This window comes from Belonocnema kinseyi, chromosome 8 (assembly GCF_010883055.1).
Source record: "Belonocnema kinseyi isolate 2016_QV_RU_SX_M_011 chromosome 8, B_treatae_v1, whole genome shotgun sequence".
In the NCBI taxonomy this organism is placed as follows: domain Eukaryota; kingdom Metazoa; phylum Arthropoda; class Insecta; order Hymenoptera; family Cynipidae; genus Belonocnema; species Belonocnema kinseyi.
Window position 1 is genome coordinate 33,153,213 of NC_046664.1, and position 20,527 is coordinate 33,173,739.

The 20,527-nt window shown below is 23.5% G+C and overlaps 3 protein-coding genes across 3 annotated transcripts in view; 2 read left to right on the forward strand and 1 right to left on the reverse strand.

Annotated features, from left to right (window-relative positions):
• LOC117178209 (tubulin-specific chaperone D) overlaps positions 1-4,566 on the forward strand; it is a 35,893-nt gene extending 31,327 nt beyond the window's left edge. Inside the window, exon 17 of the mRNA XM_033369512.1 lies at positions 3,940-4,566. Within this exon, the coding sequence (XP_033225403.1) occupies positions 3,940-4,221 (282 nt within the window). The 3' untranslated portion in view covers positions 4,222-4,566. The remainder of the gene's footprint in view (positions 1-3,939) is intronic.
• Positions 4,567-7,448: 2,882 nt separating this feature from the next.
• Positions 7,449-17,150, reverse strand: LOC117178847 (alpha-(1,3)-fucosyltransferase 10). Its single transcript, XM_033370352.1, has 9 exons — positions 17,122-17,150; positions 16,752-17,022; positions 13,452-13,577; positions 13,049-13,088; positions 12,854-12,975; positions 10,556-10,769; positions 10,279-10,468; positions 10,027-10,204; positions 7,449-7,956 (listed from the first exon to the last, which is right to left on the reverse strand). The coding sequence occupies exons 3-9, from the start codon at positions 13,515-13,517 to the stop codon at positions 7,474-7,476; spliced, it is 1,293 nt and encodes a 430-aa protein (XP_033226243.1). The 5' UTR covers positions 13,518-13,577; positions 16,752-17,022; positions 17,122-17,150; the 3' UTR covers positions 7,449-7,473.
• LOC117178848 (BRISC and BRCA1-A complex member 2-like) overlaps positions 16,983-20,527 on the forward strand; it is a 15,491-nt gene continuing 11,946 nt past the window's right edge. The window contains exon 1 of the mRNA XM_033370353.1: positions 16,983-17,463. Coding sequence (XP_033226244.1) covers positions 17,385-17,463 — 79 coding nt within the window. The 5' untranslated portion in view covers positions 16,983-17,384. The remainder of the gene's footprint in view (positions 17,464-20,527) is intronic.

Consider the following 20,527-nt stretch of genomic DNA (forward strand, 5'->3'; position numbering starts at 1 on the left):
AACCGGGAATTTTTTGAGACCGGGAAATGACAGTGAATTTATTTTTTTGACCGGGAATTTTACAAATTTGTAAAAGAAAAATCTGTCCACGTTCGATCTCAAAAGTTATTAAATAATTAGTGGAATTATAATGTTTTTCATTTATGCTATTATTTAGCTTATAATGCGTAATTCAAAATTTTTTTACGTTTAAAATTTTCCATTAAACATTTTTATTTCTAAGCTTACATTTTTAATTTAAAAAATTTTTAAATGCTAAAGACTTTTTAAAGACCTGAGCAAATGAAAAAAACCTTTGATGTTGAAAATTTTTGATGAAAAACATTTTAATTTAATAAATAAATACACTTTTTTCATTTATCTGTACCTTAAGCAATCAGTTCAAAATTTAAGAATTTTCAGATTTTAACGTTAAAACTTAAACGGTTTCAATTTGAAAGTTTTATTCATTAAACAATTTTGAACGTGTGACTGAACGTTTATAAACTATTTTCAACTTTAAAATAACTTCATAATAATATATTCTTAATTAAAGGATTTTATTAAATTTAAAATATTGTTTCAGTCTAAAACATTCCCTTTTTAACCCATTAAATTTGAAATTTTTAATTAAAAAAAAGATTAATTATTAAATATTTAGCAATATTTGAATTTTTATTTTAGGACTAATAAATTGAAACCAGATATTTAAAAGTAAAGAATCTTTAACTGAATTGTTTGACATAGAAAACCTGGAATCGTTGAAATTTCGAAGACCCTTTAAACTTTGAACGTTACAATTTTAATTATTGTATTTGAAAATGCTTAATTTGTAAGTGAATTTTTTTTATTTTGATGTATAATTTACAAATTAACATTCGAAGAACAAATTTGAGTAATTTTAAAAAGATTAAAAATTATGATGCAAATTTTAGAAAGTTTTCTTAAAATCTTCCAGAATCTTTTTTGAAAATTGTGTTTAAATCTGTGAAAAACTTTTTAAATATTATCTTAAAATAATTTTTCAAAATGAAAAGTTATTTTTTAATTTACCTAGGAATCTTAATAAAATGTTTTTATTCTTTTGATGCCTTTCACAATTTTTGAAAAGAATATAATTTTTTTGTTTAAACCTGCGAAAATCTACATTTTGTCTTATATTAGGCTATTATTTCAAGTTTTACATTAAGTTTGAATCTTTTCAAAACTTGTACATATCTCTTAAAAATACTCAAATTTCGCCTACAATTAATAAATGTTCGATTGTTATTTATACATCCAAATTGTAAAGAAATTTTCTACAATTTGCAGGATTTTCTGAAAATTGTAGAAAAAATTCAATTCATTTTGACAGATATTTAGAAGTTCTGTAAAAATTTCCAAAATAATTTTAATTTTTAAACCAATTTAAAACAACTTCTAAATTGCTCAAAATTTTTAAATAAAATGTTGAAGCTTTCCAAGGATGTTTAAACTATTTAAAAAGAAAATAATTGAATCTCTAATTTAAGAAGTGTTCAGTTAAATTTTTTTTAACTTTTCAATACTTAATGTTTCTAGCTTAAAATTCCCTAAAATTATATCATTTTTAAAATTTTAATGTTCATTGATTGATCTTTTAATTTAGAGCATTGAAAATGATAACGTGGATTTATATTATTTTATATTGAAAAACGTTAGTCCCTTTAATTTCATACGCGTAAATTATTGAGTATTTGAATACAACATTTTTTTTAATAAAAACTTTTAAATTTCAATTTTAAAAGTTCAAAATTTAACAGTTTCGCTTTGAGTGCTTCCATTTTCAGCTCAGTTTTTATTACCTCAAGTGGGAAATTTGTCACCCTGTTTGTATTAGTGAATTAAGGTATTTTATTGTATTTTCATTTTTGTTTGGAAATTTTTTACTGAAAATTTAACTGTTTAGTTCAAATGTTTTGTTCTTTCAACTTAAAGTCTTTCGTGATTGAAAACTCAACTATTTTTTTAAATTTGTCTTTTTCGGTTAAAATGAACAATTTTTTATTTAAAATAAAAATATTTTCTGATTGAAATATCAGCTATTAAATTTTTTGTGAAGAGTTCATCTTTTTTGGTTGACAGTCACAATTCCTTGGTTGAAAGTTGAACTCTTTTGTAAAAAATGCATTTTCTGTTGATTCCTAATTTTAGTTATAAATTCATCTCTTTGACTGAAGATTAATTGTTTTAAATAAAAATTTAACTATTTAATTTTTGGTTGACAATGTCTCTTTTTTAGTTAAAAATGCATGTTTTGTTTAAAATTCATCTTTTTGGTTAAAAATTCAACTTTTGCAGTTAAAGATTTATCCTTTTTTTGGAAAATTAATCTTCTTAATATAAAATTTAACTATTTCAATTGACAGTTCATAATTTTAGTTAAAAAGTCATCACATTGTGGAAAATTTAATTATCTCGTGTAAAATTTGTTTTTTATTTTTAGTTAAAAAATCATTTTTTGGACTGAAAATTTAACTATTCGATCCTTGGTTAAAAATGTGTTTGTTTCAATTCAAAAATTAAAGTATTTGGTTAAAATTTAATTTTTAAATTGAAAATTGAACTATTCTAGTTGAAATATTAACTGATTGCTTGAAAATTCGTTTTTCTTTAAGTTAATTTTAATTGAGAATTAAACTAACTATTTTTTGGTTGACAATGCATTTTAATTGAAAAGTCAGCTATTCCAGTTTTGGTTGAAAATGTATTTTTTTTTTAATTTAAAATTTAAATATTTAGTTGAACATTCACGCATTTTGTTCAAAATAATTTCTTTTTAAACTGAAAATTGAATTATTCCAGTTGAAAATTTATCTAACTTGTTGAACTTCGTTTTTTTTTTTAAATTAAGTTTTTTACTGATCCATTTTTGATTGAAAATGTATCTTTTCTCGTTAAAAAATCATAAATTTTTTCGAAAATTCGTCTTTTTTATTAGAAGATTAATTATCTTGATTGAAAATTCATATTTTTTGTTTAAGAGTCAACTGTTTCAGTAAAAGACGAGTTCAAAGAATCATTATTTTAGATGTAAATTCTTCTTTTTGGTTTAAAATTGAACTATTCCAGTTAAAAGTTCATCATTTTAGTTGAAAATTCATTACTTTGGTTAAAAATTTGTTATTGTGTTGAAAATCCGTTGTAATTTTGGATTGAAAATCAATTTTGTTAACTGAAAATTTAACTATTCCATTTTTGTTTGAAAATGTTTTTGTTCAAATTTAAATGATTTATTTGAACATTCATGCATTTAAAATGAATTTCTTAAAGTAAAAATTGAATCATGCCAGTTGAAAATTCAACTGATTTGTTGAAATTCGTTTTGTTTTAATTAATTTTTTTAACTATTCAATTTTTGGTTGAGAGTGTATATTTTTTAATTAAAAATTCAACTGTTTGATTGAAAATGTATGTATTTTATTTAAAATTCGTCTTTTTCGATAGAAGATTAATCTATCTCGTGAAAAATCCATTTAAATTTATGGAAATATAATATTTTACTTGGAATATTAAGAAGTTGAAAGGTGTTAAATTTAATTTAATAATTTTCTTCAATTTTACAAGGCTTCTACTTACTTGGAAAATGTCTTTCCCTCAAACTATTATTATGGCAAATATGTGAATTTTGAGTATATGAAGATAAAATAGAATTGTATGAAAATTATTTTTCCAATTCATGGACTTTCAGAACAAGTTCAGGAAATATTTAATTACGTTTTAAGTAATACTTATGTATTCAATTATTTGATGGCGGTAAATACTTGAATGGATTCTTTCTATAAAAAATTATGCCTGCGAAAATCTTAAGATACATAAAATAAAATCTATTAGTGTCAGTAAAGTTTTTCAGGATTTGAGTACCCTCTACTATAAAGCATTAGTTCTCATTTTAAATACACCAGATATTTGTTTTTTTTTTTCAATCTGTATGTTTTTTAGGTAAGAAGTTCTGTGAGCAAAAAGGCTTTCAGTCAATTGAGTATTTATCTTTGCAACAAATACAAATATTTGAGGAAATCAACAGCGACTCGAACTTATGAAGCTCTGACACTTTATGGCGAAGACATGGATTTATCGGAGGAAGATCTCTCAAATCTTCTGACAGAATTAAATGCCACTGATTGGGAACGACCAGTTGAAGAATTGCGACCAATCAGAAATCACCTCTGCGAATTAATGAAAGTCCCTATTCCAGTCCTTCAGGCAAAGGTCCAAAAGTAGAAGGTAAAATTAACTTCAAGTTCTCAGATTTGTGCTTTTCAGAATAAACTTTGAATTGAAACTTTTCATATGATTTGAAAAGTACGTGAATTACAACTTCAAACTAATTTAATTAATTACTATTCAAGTCAATTGAAAGAAATTGCAATAGAAGACTAACTTAGGATTGACACAATCTAAAAACTGAAAGAATCGAGTCTTTAGTTTCTTTTAGAAATTTCTTATTATAACCGTCACAACTTTTTTTTCGAAATGTGTGACATTTCTTATTCCTGTTTAATAATAATGCGAAATATTCTTTAAGACTGTTTTTTTTAATCAAACACAATATTCAGTGCCTGTAAATAATGTACACTTTTCATATATTTTATAGAAAAATAATCAAATAAAATTTACTTACGAATAATTGTCTTGTTTTGGTATACCTTAAGGATTTTTATCCTCTTTAATTATAGGTTTGTATTATATTTAATTAATTAATATTAATTCAATTAATTGATTATCTTCTTATCTAATAGAGAAAAGCGAATCCTTCAGATTTTTAAAGACTTCTACTTGTATGTAGGAAGATTTTGAATTCAAAGCCTTTAGAGTTTGAAAATATTTTAATAAGGAATATTTAAAAAATCCAGCATTTTATAATTCAATCGATTTTTAATTTGGCAGTTTGAAATTTTGGTTGCTTTCAAGTTTGAATGTTTTTTTTTCTGTAAAATTTCCCTTGATACTTATTTAACATTGTTTAGTTTGAAAAATTGAGTCTTGATAGAACTTTTAAAAGTTCACATTAAAAAAAAAAGGAATTACTATTTAATTTGCAAAGATTGCTCTTTTCCAGATTGAAGACTTGAAATTTAGAGTTCTATTACAAATTTAAAAACTTCAAATTAAAAATTGTTATATATTACTTCTAAAATAAAAATGTTCTTATTTGATTGTTTAATTGCTTTGAAGTTACGACATGTTTTTCATATGAAAAAATAGAATATTTGATAATCAGGTCAATTTTTAATTGAAAAACAGTCAAAATTATTATTAAAATTAAAATATTAAACATATATATTAAAAATATTGAGAAATTCTTCATTTTTGTATTGAATGTTTATTAAAACAATTGAATTGTAAACGAAACTAATAAAGTAAAAACTGTATAAAATAAAACATTGAAGAATTGACGGAAATTAATATTTAGCAAAAAAAAAGAAGCTGTATTATTTCAATCACTATAGGCATGAAAAACGATCATAATGCATACATAAAACATAATATTCCATTCAAATAAGTGTACCATTTCGAATTCCTAATGTTTAAAAACAGTTTGTTCGTGTCAAAGCAATTTCATATTTTAACTATTAATTGATTTTTAATTCATAAATTTCAAATTTTAATGCCGATGAAAAATAAAGTTTAGAATAAGTTAAAAAAATATAATTTCTTGTCTACTAGAAAAAAATACACGAAAAATGCGCACTAATATTTTTTTAGTCTCAAAATTTTTTAATAAAAATATCAAATTTACATTAATACAACATTTTTGTATTTTATAGTATCTATTATCTAAAGTAATAGAAAAATCAGAAACAATATTTTCTATGATAGATGACAATTTATATCTTTAAATTAAAATTATTCAAAATTGTCAATTTTATTTTTTAAGTCTTAACAATTTTAGATTAGAAAAATAAATTTCATTGCATTTTTTTCAAATGTAATGATTTTTCAAAATAAAAAATGCAAATTTTTGATAATAAACACTAACATCAGATTTTTCAAAAATGAGAAGTCTTCTTTGAAACATTTTTTTTTTTTATTTTAAATCATCACCTTCCCGGGAAAAGTATTAACGTACCCTAGAGTTGTTGAAAAATAGTAAATTTTCATTTAAATCCACACCTATTTCTGGTGGAAAACGATAACATAACCTAAAATAGTTAAGCAATTGTTCATCTTCATTGAAACATCATTTTTGTTATTAAAAACACAACTTTCGAAAGAAAAATACTAAGATAATCGAAAATTGTTACAAAATGTTTATTCATGTTCAAATTACAATGATTTTTTTTTCTAAATACGAATTTTCGATGCATAGAACGACAATTGCAACCTGAAATTGTTTAAAAATAATGTGTTCTTAAAATCTAATACATTTTTTTAAGTTACAATTTCCAGTGAAAAACGGAAACGTAACCGAAAAAAAAGTTTTAAAAGATGTTGGTATTTTATAAATATAATAATGTTTTTATTTTGAAATACCAATTTGTAAATTTCATTTGAAATATATCCAATGACTTTTGTTTAAATTAAATGACCTATTTTGTGTAAAAAAAACTTCAATATTACCTGATTGATTTAAATAAAACTATAAATCTTGATCAAATTATAATAATTATTTTTGTAGAAAAAAAATAAAAAATACCAATTTCTGGTGTAGAATGCCGACGGAACCTAAAATCGTTAAAAATTATAAATCTTTAAAATCTAATATTTTTGGTTTAAAAATGCTAATATCCAGTAAAAACCGACACAAATAATAAATGTGAAAAAATTGTATCTTTGAAATCTCATAATTTCTTAGTAAAAATACTAATTTCCGGTGAAAAAAACATATAACCAAAAATTGTGCAAAATTGTAAATTTTATTTGAAACAATGATTTCTGTTTCAAAGAACCATTTTTTGGCCTAAAAAAATAACATAACCTAAAATTGTTGAAATAGCGAATATTGTTGATGATTTTTGTTTAAATTTTACATTTAAATTCTTCTTTAAAAGTACTAATTTCCAAATTCTCAAATAATTTATTAGATAATTTGAATGTTTTTAATTAACCGCTTAAAAATATTTAAAAAAACACAATTGTTCATAAATTCGAAACATATTTCCGTTGCTTTTTCTTATTGTAGAGTTAATTACAAAAAAATTCAAATTTAAGATATAAAATAACATAGGTTTTCAACAAGAATAATTCTGAGATTTTCGAGACATCGTTAAACCATTTTTTCTGGATAAAATCTTTTGAAACTAAAACTGTTTCGTTTTGAACACCTTAAAATAAATGTTGTTAAATTTCAAATATTTTAGAGTTTGTTAAATTAGAATACTTTTTTCCAGGAACTAATTTGAAATTTCCTAGGATCAAAAATTCAGACTAAAATATCTAATTAAAAAATTCGTACAAACTTTATTTTATCCTAAAAATCTCATTTTATAATACAGAGTTTCATTGAAAAATATATATATATATATATCCTATTTAACACTCCTTATTCAGGTACATTTTTGATCTCTCTTCCTCAAATACAGTCTTGTTAATTCTCATATTATTAGTAACGTAATGAGCAATTAATTTTGCCTCACATTTACTGACCTTCCAAAAATCCACCCATGGATTTTTTGGATTGACTTTGCGAGTTAGAGCACTTGTTGGATTTGGACAACTGAAATGACTCCGTGTTACTACAGATTTTTTCGATTTATTCCCAGTACTCACTGCTTTACAAATATGACACTCAAATTCATTAAGACTCTCTTCAAAAGTTATACCCTGTGGTTTTTTTGAATAGAGACTCAAAAGTCGTTCATTCTTTAAGGATAAAGTTCTATCAACTAATTTGTGAGCTAAGTATTCATCATAAAGACTTTGATTTTTTGATAATTTTTCTACAAACTCTGCTAATTCTTTTGGACTTACGAAATCGCGAACTGAAATTGCTGATTTATCGTTTGGAAGCCAATCCTGAAAATTAGAAGGAAAATATGTTTTTGCGGTTTTTTTGAAATGTAGATTTCTGGGTGTCTATGCTACCTGGAAAACCTGAAATTTTCAGGAACTTTTTATACGCTTGGAAAAACCTGGAAATGCCAGGGACTTTTCTAGATTTTTTACATTTTTAAGTAGCAATATAAAATTGCATAACAATGATTATTTATTGATAAAAGTAACTTCATTTAGCTTTTTTATTCCAATTAAAACTTTGACTATTTTGTTGAATTTTGTTGTTGTTTGAAAATTAGTTTTTCAGACTGAAAATGTAACTATTCTAATTAAATATTCCATCATTTTAGTTGAAAATTAATTGCTTTGGTTGAACATTAATGTTTGAACTAAAAGCGTAAGTATTCAATTTTTGGTTTAAAAAAATATTTTTTATTGGAAAATGCGTCTCTTTTTAAAAAAATAATCTTCTTTGTTGAAAATTCAAATTTTCTAATTAAATATTTATAATTTCAAATGAATATTCATTTTTTCGGTTTACAATTTAACTATTCCAATTGAAGATGCATCATTTTAGTAGAAAATGCATAACTTTGTTCGAAAATTTAATTATTTTTTGTAAATTAGTTAACTAGAAAATTTATCTCGTTGGTTAAACATTAATTTATTTGATTGATAGTTTAACTATTTAATTCTTGGTAGAAAAATAATATTTTTAAGCTTAAAGTTGGTTGGAAAATCTATTATTATGGTTAAAAATTCATCATTTAAAATGAAAATTATTTTTCTAGCTGAAAGTTTTATTTATTATATTTTTCATTGAATATGTAGTTTTCTTTTTAATTGAAAGTTCAACTATTTGATTGAAAATTCATATATGTTATAAAAAAATAATTTTTAACAATAAATTGAACTATTCCAGTTAAAAATGTAGATGGTTTGTTGAAAATGTATATTTTTTAGTTCAAAATTCATGTGCTTCGTTGAAAATTCGTCTTTTTAGATCGAAGATTAATCTTCTTGGTTAAAAATTCATATTTTGTTGAGCATTTAACTGTTAACTAAAAATGTAAATATTCATTTTTTTGGTTGTCAATTCAGCTTTTTTAGTTTAATAATCATGTATTTTGTTGAAAATTCGTCTTTTTGGGTAGAAATTAATCTTCTTGGTAGAAAATTCATCTTTTTCTTTGAAAATTTAAACATTCTAGTTAAAGATTCATCATTTTAATCGAAAATTCATATTTTTTGTATTTTTTAGTTTGGTTTTAAAATTAATCTTTTTATCTGAAAATTTAATTATTCTTTTTTTGGTTGAAAATTAATCTTTTTAATTGTAAATTCTACTATGTGGTTGAAAATTGGTCTTTTTCAGTTGAATATTGATGTATTTTGTTGAAAAATCGTTCTTTTTGGAAGAAAATGATTCTTCTTGTTCAAAAATTAATCATCTTGCTTGAAAATTCATTAAAATCATTCAAAATTCATTCATTAAAGTAAAACTACATTATGAAAAATTCTTCTTTTTGGTTTAGAATTGATCTATGCCAGTTAAAGATTCATCACTTAAGTTGAAAATTTGTGGATATTTGTGTGACAAATTACATTTTTTTATCTGAAAATGTAACTATTTCATTTTTGAACAAAAATTCAACTATTTGGTTTAGAATTTATATACTTTGTTGAAAAATCGTATTCTTTTGGTAGAAAATGAATCTTTTTGGTTGAAAGTTAAACTACATTTGGTTAAAAATTCATCTATCTTGTTAAAATTAAAATATTTTACTTTACCCACATTAATTTTACCTAAATACGCATCGAATTATTAATTATGTTTTTAGTATTATTTAATTGATCGATGAAAAATATTCCGAGCCGACTATTTAAAAAAATTCGAAATATTTTGATGGCTCCGCATACCTTGAAAACATTTGAGATACCTAGAAAAACCTGAAATTGTCGGGTAATTTTTTCAGGATTTGAGTAGACACCCTGGACTTCGTATAGAAAGTTTCATTGTAAAGATCAAAGTGTTTTTTTTGTTGTAATATTTTGTAAATATTAAAAAAAAAATAGTTTCGTTTTAATTACCTTAAAAGTCGGCGAACCGTAATAAATTGGTATAGAACCAACAATGAGAGGCCTCCAAAGCTTTTCTGTTATATAATCCTCGCAATCTGCATTTTCAAAGGCCAAAGTAAATTTATATCTAGCCCCAAATTTATAAAATTCCTCATCGCATAAAGCTTCCAAGTAGTCATGCTTCAACCTGAAATGAGAGCGAAATATAACATTAAGTTGTACAAGAATTCGTGAAAAACAAATAACAAAATGATTCATTACGCCTCTGGCATTTTGCGGTTGTTTAGACAATCGCCGTAAGCATCGACTCGAATATATTTCATTAATTCGGAAACATAAGCATCTCTGTCGTTAACAGAATCGCAATTTGACTGAATATATAACAAAGGAGCAAAATCATCTTGCGAGATTAGAAGATCCTTTTTCTCAAAAGGGACGAAGAATTTAGTAGCTGAAAGTAAATAAATTTGTAAAATGAATATAAAACGAAAATAATTCAATTTCTTTGTAAAAAGAGCACTTTTTAAAATAAACTTACTCATTAAATCCTCAATTCCTGGAATTTGTAAAATCGGGACATCGCTAAATCGACTAAATGTGGACGAATAATTGAAGAGGTTTAAAAATTCTTCGTTAACAAATGCTGGATTATTGCGAGGTGATTCTTCATGTAACAATCCCCACTGAATATGTCTTGGTCTTGGAATCGGTAAATCGTCAAAGCTTAGATAAGTACCATAAAATATAATTGCCTGGAAATATTTATTTTACAATAAACAGGTAAGTCAAATTTTTATTTTTGTTTTCTAGTTTCAGGGCTGCTACAAAATCTCAGTTTAGTTTGCATGCAAACAAATTTGTTTCTTTTATTTTAAAGGCTTTTAGTAACAACAGCCATATATCCTAAAATACGTTAATTTTTAATCAAATAGTTTAGTTTTCAACACAAAAAGGTAAATTTTGCAAAAAAATGAAAATTTCAGTTAAAAAATTCATTTTCAATCAAGAAAAAAAATATTTTTCAAAGAAATCGTTAAATTTGCAATCAAAGTGATCAATTTTCTTTGCAAAAATAAATTCTCAACAAAAAGTTTAACAGCTGATTTTGAGTTTGAATTTTTTTCTTAAAAAATAATTTTAAAGTAAAAACGAATTTTTAACAAAATAGTAAAATTTTTAACCAAAGAAATTAATTTTTTATTAAAATTTTGAATATGCAAGAAAAAAATCAATTTACAATAAAATATAAAATAGTTGAATTTTAAGTTAGAAAAATATTTTCTCACAAAAAAAATTATCAACAAAATAATGCAATGTTAAAAAAATGAATTGTTTAACCAAATAGTTACATTTTTAACCTACAAGATGAATTTTCTACCAAAAGTGACAAGTTTTCAATAAAATACATTCGTTTGCAACTAAAAAAGTTCAATTTTCAACCTAAAATTAAAAGTAAAATTTTTATTAAAAAATCAATTTCAACGAAAAAATCAAATATTTAACCAATTCAATGAATTTTAAATAAAAATTTTTCGTTGAATGTAAATTTATGACGAATTACTTAAATTTTCAAATAAGCAGATGAATTTTCAATAAAAAATTTCAACTCTTATCAGCAAAAATAATTTCTCGACCAAAAATCGTATAGTTAAATTTTCAATACCAGAAATTAATTTTTAAGTAAATTGATGAAACTTTAACTACAAAAATAAATTTTGACCCAAAAGATAAATTTTCTACAAAAAAACAAAACTTTCAACAAACTACATACAATTTCAACTAAAAAACATCAGTTAATAATAAAAAATAAAATAGTTTACTTGTCAGTTCAAAAATTAAATTAAATTTTCAAATAAAAACGATCAATTTTCAACAAATAGTAGAATAGTTGCATTTTCAGTGGGAAAAATACGTTTAAAATTTTAAAAAAATGAATATTCATCGAAAGACATTAATTTTTCACCAAAAATGGTACAGTTACATTTTAAATGTTAAAAATTCATTTTCAACCAAGTAAGATACATTTTTAACGAAATAATTCAATTTACAACCAAGAGGATGAAATTTCCAATCCAAATGATTAATTTTCTACTAAAAAAGATTAATTTTTCACTAAAAGGGATCAATTTCAACCAAAAATAAAAATTTTCAAATTTTCAGTTAGAAAAATTAATTTGCAACAAAAAAAACGAATTTTCAACAAAATACATGAATTTTCTACTAAAAAAAAAAGTCAACCATAAATAGAATAGTCCAATTCCCAGTTAGATAAGTAAATTTTCAACAAACAAAAAAAAACGAATATAAATGAATTTTCAACCAAATAAAATAAATTTTTTACGGCACATAGTTAAATTTTTAACTAAACAAATCAATTTTGATCGAAAAAGATAAATATTCATCCAAGCATGAATTAGTTTACTTTTTGGTTTAAAATTTTAAGTTTTAACTAAGTAGTTTCACTTTGAACAAGGTAGTTGAATTTTTAACCAAAGGAATTAGACCAAAAAAATAAATTTGAAAGAAAATAGTTGAACCCTTAACCAAACCAGATTAATTTTCAACCAAACAGTTGTAATTTTTAACTAAAAAAGATGTAATTTCAAATAAAATAGATTAATTTTTAACCCGAATAGAAGAATTTGCAACAAAATAGTTAAATTTTTACCAAAAACTCAAAAAGCATGACTTGTAAAATAAAATGATTAAATTTTTAACAAAATAATAAAATTAACTTAAACTTAAGTCCATCGGAAATTTCTTAACATTCCCTGACTTTCTGAAATTCCCTGATCTGTAGCAACCCTGAAATAATAATAAATAATGAAATGTGTACGTTTAAAAAGGGATGTGCTTGTAATTCTCGATTTGCTGAGAAGTAACACTGAAATTCCCCACATGTTCTCTTACCCTCTGTACCATATTTCTTCCACCATAAAATTATTGGTTGCTTAATATCTGAAAATATTTTATTTATTTTATATCAATTAAAATTGAATGAAACAAAAATATTTCAAGATTTTTTAGTTACCTGTGATATTTAATTCTTCTGGTTCTTTGATTAGCCACGACTGTAAAGATTAATAATAATTAATTATTAATTAATTATTAATAATAAATAAATAAATAATTTATTAATTAAATTAATAATATTAAAAGGAACAATAATAAAAAATTAATTCTTTTAATGTATGACGAAAATTATACATAATGATACATTTAATTAAAATATTTAAAAATAAGTTTAAACCACTTTTTACAAATAAAAATATATCATTCTTCATCAAATGCATACAGCCGTTTTATTAATAATAAAAGGATATTATTTTATGATAAAATTAGATTTATAATAGAAATTAATCTATACATTTTTAAATTAAAAATGAGAGATTCCTAAATATTATATGTATATTTTTAAGAATTTAATTTTTTACCTGAAGAATTGTAAAAATTATCCCCGCAATAGTGAGAACAAGAAGTCCAGTTCCTCGACGAATCATTATTGATTAAAACCGTAAAAATCATTAAATATCTTGAAATTCTTGAAGTCGTTTTTATGTCTATATTGTTAATAAAAAATCTGTTATGAAAGATTTAACTCTAATTTTTCGAATGGAAAAAATTTTATTTGTAGTGTAATTTCTTTTATTTTACATAACTAAAAGTGTTGCCGTAGGTCAGGGAAAACCTGGAAATCAGGGAAAAGTCAGGGAATTTAATTGGTCAAGAAGTTAGGTAATTAAAATAATTTAAAAATAATCTTTTTGGTTTAAAAATTCTTCTGTCTTGTACAAATTTAATTTTTGTTGGCTAAAAATGCAGCTATTTGGTTGAAAAATAAAATCTTCTTTGATTGTGGATTAAAATATTCCGTTCAAAATTCGTCTTTTTTGGTAGAATCTATTTTCGATACAAAATAAATTTTTTTATGATATATCTACTTTCACATTATTTGTTCATCTTTTCGTTTAAAAATTCAACTATTTTATTGCCAATGTATTTTCTTTTAAATTAATGTTTTTAAATAGAAATTTAATTATTCCATTTTCGGTTGTAAAGTAATATTTTTGGTGGAAAACTAATCTTATTACTTTACATTTGTCTATTCATTGGATTGAAAATTTAACAATTTGGATTCTTATTTTTTCTTTCTTGACTATTTTGTTGAAAATTCGTTTTTTAATTAATAAAAAAATGTAATATACCTTTTTCATTTTTTATTAAAAATTAAAATACTGGTTGGAAAATTCGCCTTTGTTGGTATAAAATTAATCTTCTTGTCTAAAAATTCGTTTTATTGGTTTTAAAATTAACATTTTTTGGTATAAATTTTATTGATAAAAATGAAAATATTATATTTTTTGTTGGAAGTTCATTTGTATAGGTTGAAAATTTAATTATTTGATTACAAATTCAACTACTTTGTTGAATATTTACTTATTTTCTTGAAAATTCAATTTTGTCTGTTCAAAATTCAACAATTTCCTAGAAAATGTACTTTTTGTTTAAAATTCGTATTTTTATGTTCAAAAATCAATTTAAATCTTTTTGGATGAAAATTCAACTCTTTGTTTTAAAATTTGACTTTCTAATTTCAAAATTTATCTGCTTCAATAGAATTTTCATTTTGTTCTGACAAAACAGCAACGGTTTCATTGAAAATAACAATCTTGTTATGAGTCATGTTTTTTTAGTTAAAAATTTGACTATTTAGTAGAAAATTAACTTATTGTTTATAATTCTTATTTTCGGTCTAGAAAGTGAACTGGAATCTTCTTTGGGTGACAATATAACTATTTTTTTAATTCATCTGGTTTTCAGTAGAAAATTCAACTCTTTTTTTTAAAGATTCTCTTTTTGATTTTAAAATGCACCTGCTTTAGCAAAAATAACATCTTTCGTGGATAAAAATGAAACTGTTTGTTTGAAAATTCAACAATTTTTCTGAAGGATCATACTTTTTGGTTAACAATTATGCTGTTTTCTTGAAAATTGATCTATTTCATAGGAAATGTACTTTTTTTAAATTGCATATTTTGGTGTTGCAAAGACAACTGAAAAAAAATTCTTTCGATTCTCAGGTAATGCAATTTTATATTTTTTTTATTTTTATTTTGAATGTTATTTTATTGTAATTTGATAGTAATAAAAAACACGAAAGAAAGAAAAAAAGAGGGAAGGGGGTGTGGTTGGTTGTCTTCCCTTTTTATATTTTTGTTCGGAAATATTTTTATTTTTTCAAATTACAATAAGATCTTTTTTGGTTGTTCGCTGTGGTCCAAATTTGGTCGTTCGATTCTTTTTTTTTTAACAGGAGTTTGAATTTAAAAAAATGTTGTTTTTCATTAAAAATTCATCTGTGCTAGGACAAATTTCATCTTTCATGGATAAAAATGCATCTATTTGTTAGGGGATTCAACTATTTTCTTAAAAATTCGTCTTTTTGGATCGAAAATTCAATTTTTTTCGTAGAAGATTATTTCTTGTTTAAAAATTCATATTTTGAACATAAAAAGTCGTATGGATTTAATAGGAAAGTCAACTATTTTTTGGAAAATTTATCTTTTCGATTTAAAAATTCATCAGTTTGAGTAGGAATTTCATTTTTTTTATAACAATGCAAGTTTTTGGTTAAAAATTATTCTTCTTTGCCTGAGTATTTTTTTTTTTGTTTGAAAGATTAAATTGAATTTCTTTATTAGGAAATCATTTTTTTGTTCGAAGATTGATATTTTAGTTCAAAATTTATCCCTGGTTGAATATGTAACTATATCGTAGAAAATTAATATTTTTTAATTGAACATTTAACTACTCGGGTAAGAGTTAAACTACATTGATAAAAATTTGTATTTCTGATTGAAGGCTTTGTTGGTTTATGTCTTTTGTTCAAAAATTTACCTGTTTAGTGGAAAAGCCTTTTTTTGATTTAAAATTAATGTTTAAATTGAAAATGTAACTTTTCTATTTATTTAAGATGGACCTTTTTTGTTGAAAATTCTCCTTTTTTGATAAAAAATTATTTTTTTGGTTTGAAATTGCATTTTTGTTGAGTAAAAATGCTTAAATTTCGTCATATTTATAATAATTTTATAAAATTCATCTTTTTTATTGAAATATAAACTATGACTCTTTTTTCGCGGGAATTTGTCTTTTTAGTATAAAAATTTAACTATTATGTTAAAAAATAAAATATTTTATTAAAAATTCAAGTCTTTTTTTAAAAGACCATATTTTATAGTAGAAAAAACATTTTTTTGTTTAAAATAAATGAATAAATTTGAAAATTTGTATCTGAATTACTGTTTTATTCCGTTTATAAAAGATTCTACGTGTTAAAAGTATTACAAGATTAAAATGCGGGTATTTGAATATTAATGATCAAGGAAAATAAAAAATTTGTCAAGTAAAAATCAGAGAATTTTGAAAATGATGTTCTGGTAACCAAAAATGATTTTTAAATTCTTCATCTGAAATTGTTCAGTTCCGTTTATAATATATTATATGTTATAAAAATGTTACTACAAAATAAAAATGCTGGTCTTTAAGTATCATTAATTTAAGGGAAAATAAAAAATTGGTCAGAAAAACGATAGGGAATTTTAAAAATGAAGTTTTTGCCAACCCTGATAACCACTGTCAACACTATACTCTAATTTACCATTTTTAAAAATGTCTAATAACTATAACCTTAAAAACAATGAATATGATTATAATTAATAAGAAAAGGTTATTACCTTTGTGTATAAAGAAGAATGAATAAATTGAAATATCTCTCACATTCTGAATAAGAATACTGATAAAATGCCTCACACATGACTCATACGTAATTTCTTATAAAAATTATCGAATTTACACACATTTTAATAAAATATAATACTGTTTTGACAGCCGCGAGATTTGACATATACATGTGGTTGTGAATTTCATTTATTTCCGCATTTCTGCAGTGTTTCACAAGTTCGCAAGGGGCGCTGTTTCTCAAATCTCAATACATTGAAACATAACCTAAAAGAAGATATTCCGTTTATTTCACACGATTTTGCTGATTGAATTTAGGAAATGTATGGCTGAAAAATATTATTTTCATTAATAGTATTTAATTACATCAGTTGTATCGTTTCAGTCTTCTTTAGCAAATAAATGTATACAATATTTTGCGGACTAATTGTCACCCCAGATGGCAGTGTGAAATTTCTTTAAAACAAATGAAAAAAAGGTTATAACAAAGGGAACCAAGGGAACAAAGGGTTGTTTACAGGTTTTTCAGTTTGGCACTTGTTCTGCATTTCGTAACATTGCAAAAGACTGCAATTATTTGTGTTCCGTATGTATTTCTCTCTCTAGTGTTTTCGGGTAATGCGTGAAAAATGCTCAATCAAAACTGTCAAGGTCTGGATCCCTTTGTAACGCCGCTTATAAATCGAGTTAATAAATCCGAGAAAATAGGTAAATATATTTTTCTTTTTATTTAGAGAATTTTTCTTTTCTTTTGTCTTCAGACATAGCGTATCTCATTTTTTAGTCAATTTATTAATTGAAGTATGCTTGATTTTCTGCAATACGTTTTCCCAGTTTTCACACTTCTCTTTTTGACGCAGTTTTGGGAGGTCAACAACTTTAAGAGACTCAAGAGTGTGTTAATAATGTAGTTATACATTTGTGGTGCCTTTTTCTTTCTTTTTTCTTATAGAAACAGAAAAAGTTTGATAAGATGAAAATCATGTGTAAATTTAGTGGCTATGATTATTTTTGGGTTACTAATTTTTCAGTATTTCTGTAACATGTATTATATTTATTGTATAAAAGGATGACAGGGTGACTCGGAAAATTAGGACCTTATCCCACTTCTCACCCCTTTCAACCTCTAATTTACCTAACCCATGATACAATTTAACTCAAGGCGCGTTATTTGAAAAACAGTTTTGCTACAAAATACCAATTTCGAAATTCCCTAACTTTCCCCTTAATTTCTCTGACAAATTAATTTCCTACCAAAAAAGTCAACTTGCAACAAAATAACTGAATTTTCAACAAAATAGTTTAAATTTTAACCCAAGAAATAAATCTTCAATTAAACTGATAAGTCTTTATAACCAAGAAAATGAATTTTCAATCAAGAAGATTAATTTACTAAAAAAAAACTGATCTCCAACAAAATACATGATTTTCCAGCTCAAAACGCTCAATAATAATCAACCTTACAAAATTAATTTCCAACCATAAAAACGAATTTCCAAAAAATTAGTTCATTTTCCAACTTAATAAATGAATTGTCAACCAAAAAGATGGATTTTTCGCGAAAAAGAATAATATCCTACGACAAAAGATGACTTCTCTGTAAAATGCATCAATTTTCAAAACAGTTGAATTTTCAACTAAAGAAGATAAATTTTCAACCAAAGAGGGAGTCGTTAAATTTTCAGTTAAGGAATTTAATTTTTAAACAAACGAAAAGAGAACTTAAAAACGAAATAGTTACATTGTTTACCAAACATATAAATTTTCAACTATAATGATGAATCTTTGAAAAACACAATGAATTTTGAACCATATATTTGAATTATTGATCAAAAAGATGAATTTTCAATCATACTGATTGTTTTTCTACCAAACAAAAACCGAGTTTTCAACAAAATACGTTGATTTTCAATAAAACCCATGAATTTTCGATCAAAAAGATAAGCTTTACACTTTAAAAAAAACAACCGATTTTCAACAAAAGACGTGAATTTTGTACTAAAAAAGGTCAGTTTTCAATAGAAAATAGAATAGTTATATTTACAGTAAAAAATAATTAATGTTCAACCATAAAAAGCGATTTTTCAACAAAATGGTTAAATTTTTAATTAAATAAATGAGTTATCAAGCAAAAAAATAATTTTTCACGAAGAAGAGTATTCTACCACAAAATACGAATTAAAAAAAAAATGCATGAATTTTCAACCAAACAGTTGAATTTTCAACCAAAGGCGGAGTAGTTAAATTTTCTGTTAAGAAACTTTATTTTTAAACAAACAAAAAAGGACTTTTAACTATAATGATGAATCTTCTTAAAAAAACAATGAATTTTGAACCATATATTTGAAGTTTCGATCAAAAAGATGATTTTTCAACCATACAAATTGTTCTTCTACCAAAAAACACGAGTTTTCAACAAAATACGTTAACAATTGATTTAATAAAACGATTCTAAATCCGTTGAAAGTTAAAGAATTTCCAGGTTCGTAATTAATTCGTAATTAAAGGCTTTTATTAAATTAAAAATATTGTTTCAGTCTAAATTATTCAATTTTTAACCCATTTAATTTAAAAAAATTTAATTAAGAAAAAAGATAATTATTTAATATTTAGAAATATTTGACTTATTATTTAAGACGACTACATTGAAGCCAAATATTTAAAAGTATGCAATTTATAACTTAATTTTTCGACATAGAAAGATTTGAATTGTTAAAATTTTGAAAAGCTTTTAACGTTTTAACGTTACACTTTTCATTTTTCTACCTAATAAAATGTTTAATTTGTAAGCGAAATTGTCGAATTTTGTTGTATAAATAATAATTGATCACGTATTATTTGTAGAAAAATTTGAGTAATTTAAGAGATATTTAGAAAACTTAAAATGATATCAAGTAATTTAAACGAAGTTTGTGAAAAACATTTCAGAACTTCTAAACATTTTTTAAACTGAATAAAATTTTGTCTACAAATTTGAGAAAATCTTACAAATTTTTTAAAAATCCTTAAATTCTTCCCGGGTCGTTTTTAATAATATTGGAAGTCTCTTAAAATCCTTTTAAATATTCTGTTAAAATAATTTTTCAAAATGAACAATAATTTACAATTTTCCCAGGAATTTCAAGAAAATTTTTTTTATTCGTTTGGAGCCTTTCAAAATTCGACAAAGCTTCTAAATTTTTTGTAAACTGCAAAAATCTACAGTCTATTTTAAATTAGCTTGTGAGTATTTGAACCGAAATTTCGTTAGAAATAAACAAATTTTTTCGGTAAACACACTTCGTTCAAATTATTTGAAATCATTTCAAGTTCTAAATTAATTTTTAATTTTTTTGAAACTTCTAAATATCTCTTAAAATTACTCTAATTGTTTCTAAAAATAATAAGTGTTCAATTGTTTCAAGGATGCTTAAACTATTTAAAATGAAAATAATTTAAATTCTAATTTAAGAACTTTTAAGTTAAAAAAATTAAAATTTAAAAATATTTAATGGCCTATAATGACTGAATAATATAATTCTGACAATTTTTATATTTCATTGATTGATTCTTTAATTCAGATTATTGAAAATGTTAACCAGGATTTATATTTTTGGAACTTAATCTAAATCTTTGAACTCTATAATTTATGAATGTAAAAAATTCTGAATTTTGCAGTTTTTTTTTTACTTTTTCTAATGTGTCCCCTAAGGGTTTACATTTTTCTTACACCTTCTCTATTCCTTTACACACCCTCCACACACTTACTTGGTGGTGGAAGGGGGACCTACAG